The sequence below is a fragment of the Chelonoidis abingdonii genome, chromosome 16, assembly GCF_003597395.2.
Source record: "Chelonoidis abingdonii isolate Lonesome George chromosome 16, CheloAbing_2.0, whole genome shotgun sequence".
Classification (NCBI taxonomy): domain Eukaryota; kingdom Metazoa; phylum Chordata; order Testudines; family Testudinidae; genus Chelonoidis; species Chelonoidis abingdonii.
The window spans coordinates 8,237,158-8,249,582 of record NC_133784.1 but is presented as its reverse complement, the minus strand read 5'-3'; the positions used below and the strand labels follow the sequence as shown (position 1 = coordinate 8,249,582).

The 12,425-nt window shown below is 55.7% G+C and overlaps 1 protein-coding gene across 1 annotated transcript in view; it reads right to left on the bottom strand.

Annotated features, from left to right (window-relative positions):
* Nucleotides 1–9,625, bottom strand: part of SPRN (shadow of prion protein) — a 56,560-nt gene extending 46,935 nt beyond the window's left edge. Inside the window, exon 1 of the mRNA XM_075073052.1 lies at nucleotides 9,552–9,625. Coding sequence (XP_074929153.1) covers nucleotides 9,552–9,625 — 74 coding nt within the window. The remainder of the gene's footprint in view (nucleotides 1–9,551) is intronic.
* Nucleotides 9,626–12,425: the final 2,800 nt, after the last annotated feature.

Genomic DNA, 12,425 nt, shown 5'->3' with positions numbered 1-12,425 from the left:
CCATTTCATTGGGAAGCACTAGCACCTCCATGCTTTGGAGCAGGGCATGGAAATTTGCCTTTTGCAATTCCTGTGAAAATTCACCCAAATTTGGCCAACCTTTGAGAAGAATCTCAGTTTGCACATGCTTGGTGGACCCTTGTTAATTTGGTAGCTAAATGCTCTGAAGATTCTGTCTGCACTGAGCATGCACCTGTGTGTTGATAGGACTGTGCATGCACCATCTCCCCCGTGTGACTGAGCGTGCTCCAGCTCAGAGCTGCAGGAGCTGAGCAGGACTTCTTCTGCAATGGCTTCTCCCAGCTGCTATGGGCAGGTTGACAGGATATCCTCTGGGAATGAGTCAGGGTTGTGTAGCGACGGAGGCTGTTGTCTGAAAGAGCCCGGTCTCGTTGGCTGCAGAAGGTAGAACAGGAGGCCGGGGATAGTAGGAAGATTGGTCCCGTGGAGAACTGGATTCTATCTCTGCTCCTGCCACTGAGTTGGTATGTGGTGCTGTCAAGTCACTTAAGAGCCACCAGGGAAAGTTTGGTTTAACTGTGTGTTCCTCATTGTCTGGGTTCTCCATCTGATGTCTCATTTGCAGAAGGACTGAGCACTTCAGCTGCACCATGAGTCGGTGGGAGCTCTTCTCTGACCATAAAGTGCTACATAATGCTACGTCCTCTGGACAATCAGTCTTCAGGCTTCCCAGGCTGGGCACCTAAATTCACTGTCATTTCTACCAGTTTTGGTTTTAATCTCTGTGCCTCAGTTCCCCATGTGTAAAATGGGGATAACCCTACCTCTCCTCATTAGAGTGTTGTGAAGATTATTAATTTATTAACACTTGCAAAGCACTAAGTTGCTATGATGAGTGCACCACAGAAACGCTGAGGAGGAAAGGAATACTTCTCTAGTCAGAGCAGGGTTTGGCTGAGTGATACATAGCTATGTTTTGGAGGCCAATGCAAGGGAATGGGGTGATAGTTCAGTGGTTTGAGCATTAGTCTGCTAAACCCAGGGTTGTGAGTTCAACCCTTGAGGGGGCCATTTAGGGAGCTGGGGTAAAAATCTGTCTGGGGATTAGTCCTGCTTTGAGCAGGGGGTTGGACTAGATGAGGTCCCTTCCAACCCTGATATTCTATGTAAGTAACACATGGAGTCAGAGGTTGCATGGAGGAGGATACAAAGAAATATTGAACAGTTACCTGTTCAGGCAGCACTGTCCATCCTGGGCACTGAAAACTAATGTGATGATGAAAGAATATCACAATGCATGTGTACAAGGGGATTGAATTAAGGCAACATGGGCTTTTTTGTGTGCAAATTGATTCTAATTCAAGAAGCAGCTAGGGCTGAAAATGAATCCTTACGTGATCCATAGCTAAAAGATAGGGGGAGATATTTATTCCAAAGTGCCTTGCTCCTATTTAAACCACTTAACTAGTAGCACATTATTTTTGATAGACAACAAAAAGATTCCATGATTTCATGCCTACCTCATCCTTTAGTTAATCACCGGAGGGGACAGGAAGTGTTCACAGCACAGTATTGAAAGATCACTAACCTACACCAGCCTGAGAAAAGGCTTCACATGTCTATGCCTGAAGGAAACTGTGATCTAAGGCCATAATTTCCTCAGGAATCTTCTAGAAAACAGTCCTGTCCATGAAATGTGAATCAATATGAAATTGGAGGACTGCAATTGTCAGTGGTCCTTACTCCAAACCCATTTACTGATTTAGAAGGTGAATAATGTGGATAAAACTTCAAACAAATGTCTTCCCTTCCCTTCCCTTCCCTTCCCTGTGGCCTAACAAAATTTGCTCAAATTCTAGACCAGACTTGATTCTAGCAAGAACCTCAGGAGAAAAATACAATACTGCTAGGGTTGCCAATTTTGGTTGGCTGTATTCCTTGAGATTTCATCACATGGCATAATTTTTAATGTTAAAATAATCTTTAATTCCTGGAGGCTTGGCAACCTAAATAGTACAGTCAGCTGTCTGGTGCCTAGATCAGAAACTCTTCCCATTACTTCCGAGGACTTGCTGAATCTTGAACAATTCTGTAGATGTTTCCATGCCAGCGTCTGAACTTGCCCTCCTTACAGGACCGGCGCTAGGGCTCTGAGCGCCATAGGCGCACGGCAATTTGGCCGCCCCCCGCTTGTCCCGCGGCTCAGGTGGAGCTGTCACGAGCGTGCCGGCGGGAGGTCCACCGGAGCCGCGGACCAGTGGACCCTCCGTAGGCACGACTGCGGCAGGTCAGCCGGAGCCGCCTGCCGCCCCCCCGGCAAAATGCCGCCCTGCAGTAATCCTGGCACCTGAGGCGATTGCCTAAGCCGCCTAAATGCAAGCACCAGCCCTGCCTCCTTAGGCTCTCGCAAAAGGCCCCAGGGCTCCCAGCTGGACAACGGGGTCTGTGAATCTTCAGCGTCCTCTACTGAACAGAGTTCTCATTGCACAGCTGCAAGTCAATACCCTGCCCCCTGCTGACCCCACTGACGGACACCCATTCTGCCACCACAGCTCCCTGCCGCCTTCCTGCACCCCACATGCAACACCTCTCCCTGCCCACGCACCACCCCTGGCCAGCCTTTTCCTGCCCCCCTGCTTGGCTCCCCACAGCGACACAACACCCTCCTCAACCCACCCCATCCCCAGTGCCCCCTGCCGCCCCTTCACCTGAGCAGGGCAGCACTTCCAGTGCCCGCACGGCACCCTGGCCCCACAGCTCCGTATACAGGCCTGGATGTTCCGGATGGCGGCGGCATCCGGCATCTGGGGGGAGGGAGCGGGACGGAGCCCCTTCAAATCCTCCCGTCCAGCCTCCCAAGGACACCTGGGTCCTCTAGGTGTGCTCCCCCCCCCCCGCTGGACACCTGGGTCCCCTAGGTGTGCTCCCCACCCCCCCGCCTGGACTCAGGGTCCCTCGGGTGCTCCCCCCCCCGATGCCAGGATCCCTAGGGGTGAGTCCCTAGCCGCCCTGGACCCCTGGGGCGCCCCCCCGCTCACGATGGGCCGAGAGCCAGGGCGCAGATGTGCAACATGTCTGCAGGAAAGTCTTGGGCCTGTGTCCACAAATCACCCCCATTAGCTACGGAATCTGGGGGCAGCAGTAGGACAGTCAGGGGGCTGACGTGTCGGGTGGGGGCACCAGGCAGATCGGTGCCGGTCGGGAGGGGAGGCCCGGGGCCAGTGGTGGGTGCGAGGCGCCGTGGGGGACGGCCTGGGTGCGTGTGGTTCCCGCATGCCCCAAGGTTAGAGTCCCGGGGGATGGGTGTACCCGGATCGAGTGGTGGATGCTGAGGTGGTGGTAGGGGGGCCGTTGGTGGTCAGATGCGAGGGCCCTGGGGGATAGCGATATCTGGGGGGGTCCCTGGGTAGAGTGTGAAGAGGTAGGTGGTGGTATTCCTGGGTGCGGTCAAGGTGAAAGGGTTCCTGGAAAGGGTTCCCTTTGGGTGTGGGAGCTTCCTGGGGCTAGGGGGTCCCGGGGCAAAGGGGGGTTCCTGGGGGATCCCTGGGATGAAGCAGGTGCCTATGGGGGTGGTATTTCCCTGGGTTTAGTGGGTCCCTGGGGGGTACCTGGAGTGAGGGGAGTTCCGGGGGGGCGTTTCTGGGAAGAAGGGGGTCCCTATGGGGTGTGGGTATTTCCCTGGGTTTAGTGGGTCCCTGGGGGGGTACCTGGAGGTGAAGGGGAGTTCGGGGGGGCGTTTCTGGAAGAAGGGGGCCCTATGGGGTGTGGAGTTACCTGGGGGTCCCCAGGGGCAAAGTTGGAGTGCCTGGTTGGGGATCCTGGGCGTCCCTAGGATGAGCTGGGGTGGTATTTCCCTGGGCTTAGGGGGTCACTGGGGAGGTCGAAGCGAGCCCTCATCTGTGCAGACATGGTCGGCCGCTGGGCCCCCAGAACTGGGTCCAGCTCCAGGCGCTGGGTGCGTGCGCGGGCTGAGTGAGCTGCTTTGCCTGTCGCCACGCAGCGCTGCGGTGAAGTCGCCAGGGACAGATCGTGGCCCCCCAGGGAGATGAGTCAGTGCGGGGTGGAGGGGCGGGTTAGTGACCAGGTGGGGAGAGAACCTCCCACCCCACCCCCACCCTGGCCCCCGGGACCTCCCGCTTTCCCGTTCCAGCGTTAACTCTGGACCCTACAGATGGCACAGCCCAGCGGGAGTCGGAGCTCAGAGAGCTGGAGGAGGGGCTGCCCCCATACTTCTTAGACAGCCCCTCACCCTCTGGCAACACATCCCACCCCATGCCCCCCACCAGCCCCCCCCAAGCCCACACCCATCTCAGCTCCCAGTCCTCCATTACTGACAAAGCTGGCTGGGGGCGCCCGCTAGGCGAAATCCGGACCATTTCTGGGTCAGCGCCTGGCGGAGGGACTCCACGCTGTTCAGCACCAGCACGCCTGGGGGCACAAGCTGGGGGGGGGCTTAATGGGGGACCAAGAGGGGAGGGAACTCCTCCCAGGACAGAGCAGGGTAGGAGGGAGGGGGGTAAAGCCCTAGGAGGGAGCCCTGGCAGGGGGGGCCAGGCAGGCCAGCAGGGGGAGAGGAAGGGTGCCCCGGGGGTCCAGCAGGGGGGTCCCAGCTCCTCTCACAACTGGCCCCAAAGCAGAGCCGGTAGATGGGCCTGTAGGGCCAGCCGGGCAAGGTTCAGCAGGTGCAGGGGCAGCTTGGGGTGAAGCATGGGGGCAGCCCCCACACCAGGGCAGGGCACAGGGCCAGGCAGGGCACTCAAGCCGCGCACCCCCGAGCGCCCAGCACGTGGCCAGGGCCAGCAGCAGGAGCAGGGCGGCCATCAGCATCGCTGGGAGTGGGGGCGGCCCAGCGGGATATAAAGCCCCGAGTCCTTTGTCACAGGGCCTGGAGACAGACAGGCGTGATGCAGGGTGCCCTCACTCCGACTGCAGCCCCCTGCTCCACCGGTGCCCCTCACTCCCGACCGCAGCCCCGCTCCGCCGTGCCCCTCACTCCCGACTCGCAGGCCCGCTGCTCCAACTGGTGCTCCTCAATTCCCCGACCCGCGCCCCCTTGCTCTGTCCGGTGCCTCCTCACTCCCGACCGCCGCGCCCCTGGCTCCACTGGTGCCCTACTCCTGTCCACACCCCCCCACACCGGTGCCCCTCACTCCGACCCGCAGCCCCTGCTCTGCCGGTCCTCACTTCCGACCGCCAGCCCCTGCCTGCCCAGTGCCCCTCACCCCGCCGCAGCCCCCTGCTCCACTGGCTGCCCCTCACTCCCGACCCGCAGCCCCCTGCTCCACTGGTGCCTCTCACTCCTGATCCGCAGCCCCCCCCAGCGCCACCGGTGCCCCTCACTCCCGACCCGCAGTCCCCTGCTCCGCCGCTGCCCCTCACTCCCGACCTGCAACCCCCCAAGCACCACCGGTGCCCCTCGCTCCCGACCCGCAGCCCCCTGCTCCGCCGGTGCCCCTCACTCCCAACCCGCAGCCCCCCTCCAGTGCCACCAGTGCCCCTCACTCCTGACCCGCAGCCCCCTGCTCCACCGGTGCCCCTCACTCCCGACCCGCAGCCCCCTGCTCCGCCGGTGCCTCTCACTCCCGACCCGCAGCCCCTGTCTCTGCCGGTGCCCCTCACTCCCGACCTGCAGCCCTCAGCTCTGACAGTGCCCCTCACTCCTGACCCCCAGCCCTCGGCTCCGTCGGTGCCCCTCACTCCCGACCCACAGCCCCCCCCCGCAGCGCCACCGGTGCCCCTCACTCCTGACCCATAGCCCCCTGCTCCTCCACTGCCCCTTGCTCCCGACCCTCAGCCCCTGGCTCAGCTGGTGCCCCTCACTCCCGACTTGCAGCCCCCCCCCAGTGCCTCTGGTGCCCCTCACGCCTGACCCGCAGCCCCCCCCACCCAATGTCACCGGTGCCCCTCACTCCCGACCAGCAGCCCCCGGCTCCGATGGTGCCCCTCACTCCCGATCCGCACCCCCCCACCGCCACCGGTGCCCCTTACTCCCGACCCACAATCTCCCTGCTCCGCCGGTGCCCCTCACTCCCAACCCGCAGACTCCTGGCTCAGCCGATGCCCCTCACTCCCGACCCACAGCCCCCCTCCCCCCAGCGCCATCGGCGCCCCTCACTTCCAACCCGCAGCCCCCTGCTCCGCCGGTGCCCCTCACTCCCGAGCTGCAGCCCCCTGGATTCCCCCCCACGAGGTCTGCTGGTGCCCCTCACTCCCGACCAGCAGCCCCCCCAGCGCCACCGGTGCCCCTCACTCCCACCTGCAGCCCCCTGCTCTGCCAGAGCCCCAGGCCCTCACGCCCAATCTGCAGCCCCCCGCTAGCCCAGCCTTGGGGCTCAGAGTGACTTCTGGGGAATTATTTTGGTTTCATTAACCTGAGGTCAGAGCCCTGCAGTGGATCCGGGGGGTCCCTGGCACTTTGCTGCAGGGGGTATTGGTTGGGCAGAAACCGGCCTCTGGGAATCTCTTGCTGGTCTGTCAGGGACCGATTGGCACCCGCTCGCTGTGCTCTGATGGCCGGCGTGGCCGGGGTTTTAACTGGAGTCCCAGGACGTTTACACAGCGTGAGCAACACCTGGTTTTTTTCTGGATCGGCTCATACCTAGGACCCGGCCCCTGCTGTGGCTGGGCGGCAGCTGGGGGCTCACTGAGGCAGGATCGAAAGGATAAACTTGCAAGAAGCAATATAGGGAGAAGTCCTGGGGGGTCAGGATGGGATTAAACAAACACCCCGCCCCGGCCTGGGGTCCCTCTTCACACCCCATCAACACCTTTTCAGTGTCACCGTTCAGCAGCCCCCTGCCCCACCCCAGAGCCAGTCGCATCCTGGCACCGGGTGAGGGGGATCCATGTAACCAGCCCCCAGCCCCACCCCAGATCCAGCCGCGTCCTGGCGCCGGGTGAAGGGGATCCGTGTAACCAGCCCCCAGCCCCACCACAGAGCCAGTCACATCCTGGCACTGGGTGAGGGGGATCCGTGTAACCATTCCCCTAACCCCACCCCAGAGCCAGCCATGTCCTGGCACCGGGTGAGGGGGCTCTGTGTAACCAGCCCCCAGCCCCACCCCAGACGGGCAAGGGGGCCCCATGTAACCAGCCTGGGAAGCCAAGTCCCAACCTTGAGGCGGTGTCAGCACAAATCATCCCAGTGCGTCACTCCCCACCGTTGACCCTGGGGACCTCTAGTCGCCATGGGAACAGCAGGGGGGGGGTCCCATCCATCAGCAGTCACTGGGTCTTTGACCCCCCCCCCCGGTTTTTGAAACTGGTTTAAATTAGGAGATAACAGCGCCAGAGGCAAAATGGCAGAGATGTGGGAGAAGCCCGGGGGTGTGTGTTCCAGCATCCCGCCTCTAGCTGCTCCCCCCTCCCTGAGCTGCCTCCCCAGGCCCCTCCTACCCAGCCCCCCCCACGCAACAACAAAGGGGAACCAGTGAGGTGGCAACATTTGCAGATAGTACAAAAGTGCTCCAGAGAGTCAGTCCCTGCAGCCGCGAAGAGCGACAAAGGGATCTCACAAACCGGGGGGCTGGGCAGCCCCACCACCTCACTTAAGTCCCCAGCCAACCGTGATACCTCCTCAGCCTCCAGTCCTGCCGCTCTGCCCCTCCTAACACCTACCTGATCTCTAACTTCCTTTCTTATAACCCAGTGGTTTTCAGTCTTTTCATTTGGCCCCCCCCCCCCCCAAGCATTTCAAGATGGAGGTGCAGACCGCGTTGGACATCTCAGACATGCTCTGCAGACCCCAGGGAGCCACCTACCATAGTGTGAAAACCACTGACCTGGACCCCCCCAAACATTCTACCCCAGCTCCTCTGTCATGTAGACCCTGCCCACCCCTCTTTCCTCCTCTGCCTTTGGAGGTGAAAGGATGTCTCATGACTCTGGAGTCTCTGCCATCACCCCGTGGTTTTCAGACAGGCTGGCCCATGGCAGGGAGCTCCAGTACAGTTTAACCAGCCGAGACTGAGGTGGAAAAAGGGCGGTGAGCCATGGTGGGTGAGGGGGCAGGTGTATGGGGGGAAGCGAACATCATGGCATAGTGTGGGGTGAAGGGTTAAAATCCGTGATACATTTTAATAACCAACCTGGTCTATGGATTGTGCCAGCTCTTCTCAGACACAAAGTCCAGAGTTTGGTAGAGACCAGAGGCCTAGTGGATAGTGATTAGCTAAGAGAAGCTGGGTAACAGATATCTGTTTTGCTAAGAATAGGCCTGGTCAGCAATTGCCAGGGTTGGAGGATAAGAACAAGAATTGTCTTATTCAGAGTTGCAAAGTGAACAAAGGATCCCTCTTCCTATTGTGTCAGTCTCTTCTGTAGGGAATTTCTTCCCACAGATCCAAACCCTGAGTTTTAAAAGTTGGCACTTTGTCAGTATAAGAGATGTCATCCGTTCCACCTCCCTTCTCGGGACCAGTGCCTGCCTTAGAGCATAAAGAGGACAATCTGTATTGCCATATACTTTCACGTTTCTTTGTGTTAACCCTAGGAATGTACCTGGTGGACAATCAGAGGAGTTGCTCCATTCCTGTGGACCCCAAATCAGAATTCAACAGTATTTTTATACTAAAAACATTTTATCAAAGTTTTTCATAAATGTTAATTTACTAACTTATGGACCATGGGCGGAGACATTATATAACCTGTTGTTCCATTGGCTAATGTGCTATCTTGTCTTGCTGCAAACCTATCCGGGGTGTGGAACTGCCAACCCCGTCACTCCCCGCCCCATGGAAAATCCATATATTTCTATTGAAATCAAATGATTGACAGTGTTTCTGAGCCTAATAAGCCACGTGGACACTCCGCCAGCGCTGTGTGTATAAACTCCTACGCTTGCCTCTACACGGTGTGGATTTATGTCCTTCAGTCTGGGGGCGTGCCGGGATACAAGTTTGTGAGCTGATTGAGGATCTGAGACTGAATCCAAAAAAGACGAGTGAGTTGTTTACTTTACCACCTCATTAGGCCAGGTAGAAGTACTCTCTCCCCTTTCAGCACACATCTAGTTCCTTTTTTAATTTGTGTAAGGACCTTAGACCACATGGAGTCCAAGTAAAAGGGTAATAAGGGTACCACTTGGGGGGACACTCAGTTTTTCAGTCCTGGATGTAGCTGGATGAACTTTGGAGTATACCCTTGCAAAGAGAGTCAGGAGAATTGCATTTACAGTAGGGGACACAGCCGTACACTTGGACCCGAGGTACCTCAGGGGCTCCCATATCTCCTCCATCTCCCACAGGGCAATGGCAGAAGTAATAGCATGATGCCTTGGAAAGGGATCCTGGTGATATTGCAGTATGCAGTGATTTGCTAATTGCCAGTCAAATAAAAAGACATTTAAAACCTGCAACAGACTGTGCATGTGTCTTCGTGAGGCAGGATTTCAATGAAGCCCGAGAAAGCTCAATTGCAACAGCAGCAGCGTTTTATACCTAGAACATAATGTATCACAGCATGCTGAGGCTTGGGGCTCTTGCTGTCTCAGGCCAGGCTGGGTTTTGGAGGGCTGTTCCCTTTCACTCTGACAAGGCAGGCATGTCTTCAGGATATCTATGGTAGAGCGAGACAGCAAGTTACTTCACTACCCCACTTCTGATAGCACCATGCTGTTATCGTAGATGCCAGAAGCCACCATGGCGTCGATCAGCCTCGTGTGCATGCGTCTCACTTCCGGGAGGGCACATCAAGGTGACCTGAGCACGTGGTGCATCATTTTCTTGATTGTGCAGCTGGCCGTTTCTTGTGTGTTGCAGAGCCTCTCCTCTCTTTCGTTGCATGTACACTTGTGCAGCCAAGGTTTTACACTGACTTGCGCCAGTATCTTTTTTGATTTATTTCTAATATTGACTCGGTCTCTGGCGCCAGAATAGTCGTACCGGGTGCCTGTTAAGGTAGGAATGTAATCAGCTAGACGAATGATCTTCTTTTTAACTCTGCTGAGCATCCACAAATTCCACGCAGTCAGCGAGAGCTGGTTTTTCCTCTTTGAAAATCAGCTGCCTTCTAGTTGGGTGTCTAAATACGGATTTAAGAGTTTAACTTCAGGCTCCTAGGAGGGAAAATTTGCCCTCTGCCTTTAAGTATGGGAGCAGAGACTACGGCAGCAATGAAAAGGGTATATTCTGTGGGCTAGGACCTGTCCCCAGATCTTTAACAAATTGAAACTATTACATGCGAGTGGACAGCTGAAGTTGTGAAAAATACAACGTCAGGGTAGTTTATGGGGAAATATACTTGCAGCAGGGACCTGTTGTGCTAGAATAATCTAAACGTAGCTGTACATTTCAGTCAGAAGGGTGATTGCAGCTCTCATATGCATCACTTGCTCTCATTTACCTGGTGGGCTAACAGTATTAGTGAAGACCTGGCTACCTGGTCCCTGGCATGGGCTGGCAACGCGAGTATGTAGCCAGGGTTCTGGCTGGACTTGCAGAGCCTGCGCTGCCGTTTCTTCACTGCTGTTTTTAGCTGTGCTAGTTCAATGGACACTAGCATGAGAGTATGCCTGGGAGAGCTGCAGCCACACCTCCATTTGCAGCATACGCAGTCCCTACGTAAAAAACAATTCTGCTGCTAGATGGTGCAGAGTTCTTCCCTGCCGGGTATTTCCCGAGGTTTGGTCCAGTCTCATTCCAAACATCTCCAGAGCTGGCGCTTGCACACTGCTTCCCTTGGCAGGTTATTCTGTCCTCTAACAGGTGTCCATGTTAGGAAGCTAGTCTGATTTGGGGCCACATTTTGCCCACTGTTGCTAAGTTCAGAAGCAGTTGTGCCATGAATCTGACAGCAGACCTTGTCCCACTGGGCTCACATAATTTATTTGCTATCGAGGGACAAAAGGCATCTTGAATTGGAGGGCAAAGTGACTCATCAACTCCAATTGCCACATGTATTTTCTGGGATTTGTTCTGTGTGCTACTCACAATTTCAAATGTTGAGAAAAATCTTTCACAGAAATATTGGCGAGGACGTTTAAACCTCGGGCATCTGCTTTGGCAAGACCTTTTCCCTTTCAGAAAGAGGCTTAGGAAATGCATTTGGTGGTTGAAATTCCAGAATGTAAACCAAGCGCACAGCTGGTCTGATTGGACCCCAAGGAGATCAAATGCTGCCTGACCTGTGTGAGGGGAAGTAAAGGGGAAAATGCCTTAAAGTAACACGAACCCCTGCAATTCCTGAGCAGCCCTAATCTTGAGGATGACGTCTAGCTGTTTCCTTTCCCACTGCAGCATTGTCTTCTGGCCATTTGCCGTCTCCTTCAGGCCCTGCCTGAACGTGCATTGTAACAGCTGACTGACCTTTTTTATTTCTGAGACAAGGGGGGTGAGGTAATATCTTTAGTGAAACAACGTCAGTGGTGAAAGAGAGAAGCTTTCGAGCTCCACAGAGCTCTTCATGTCTGGGAAAGGTGCTCAGGCTTGGTCTATGCTAGAACAGTAGAACAGCATAGCTACATTGCTCAGGGGTATGAAAAATTAACACCCCACGCACTATAGTTAAGCCGACCTAAGTCCCTGTGTAGACAGCGCTAGGTCGACAGAAGACTTCTTCCATCAATCCAGCTACTACCTTTCGGGTAGGTGGGTTACCTACACCGATGGGAGAACCCCTGGTCAGCATGGAAGTGCTGGAGCGATCCAGCTGTGCCACTGTAGCATTTTAAGTGTAGACAAGCCCTCAGAGTGTCACAGCTAAATACAAGGTTGAACAGGTTGTTTAGCATAAGTAGTTAACACACATTGTAAGAGACCATTCAGAGTGAAGTGTTAACACCTTTGCAGTCATACCACAATACAGGGTGGGGTTACTGGGTCACAGATTGTTGTAATAAGCCATAAACCCAGTGTCTTTATTAAGACTGTGATTTTGAGTGTCTAGCAGGGTGATGAAGTTAAGCTCCATTATGGGGCATCATCAAATAATTATAATCCATATTTGATGGGGACCCCCTCCTGAACAAAATCCTTTTGAACTTCCTCTTCAGGCCTTCAAACAACCCCCCAGTCTGCCAAGCTCTTCATCAGGAAGGAGTTCCCCCAGACCAGGACACACCACCTCAAAGTGGCATCAGACCCTGCCACCCCTATGCATTTAGCTGTGACACTCTGAGTACCATTCACAGTCCTGAAGAACTCGAAAGCTTGACCCTTTCACCAACAGAAGATGGTCCCATCCCCGTGCCCACCCCCACACCCCTTGTAACTCTAATAGACTGGAACTAACATGGCTACAACAACACTTCTTTGTGTGAGAGATGAAAGATGTTCAAGTATGTCTACACTACAAGCACCACAGCAGCTAGGCAGTGGGAAGGGTTTTTCCATTGCTACAGTGAATCTGTCTCCTTCAGAGATGGGGCTGGGGAGACGGAAGAATTCTTCCATTGGCTTTTGCTCCAGTGGGGAGTAGGTTGACCTAGCTATGTTGCACTAGACCTCTGATGTCACAGTCCTAACGGA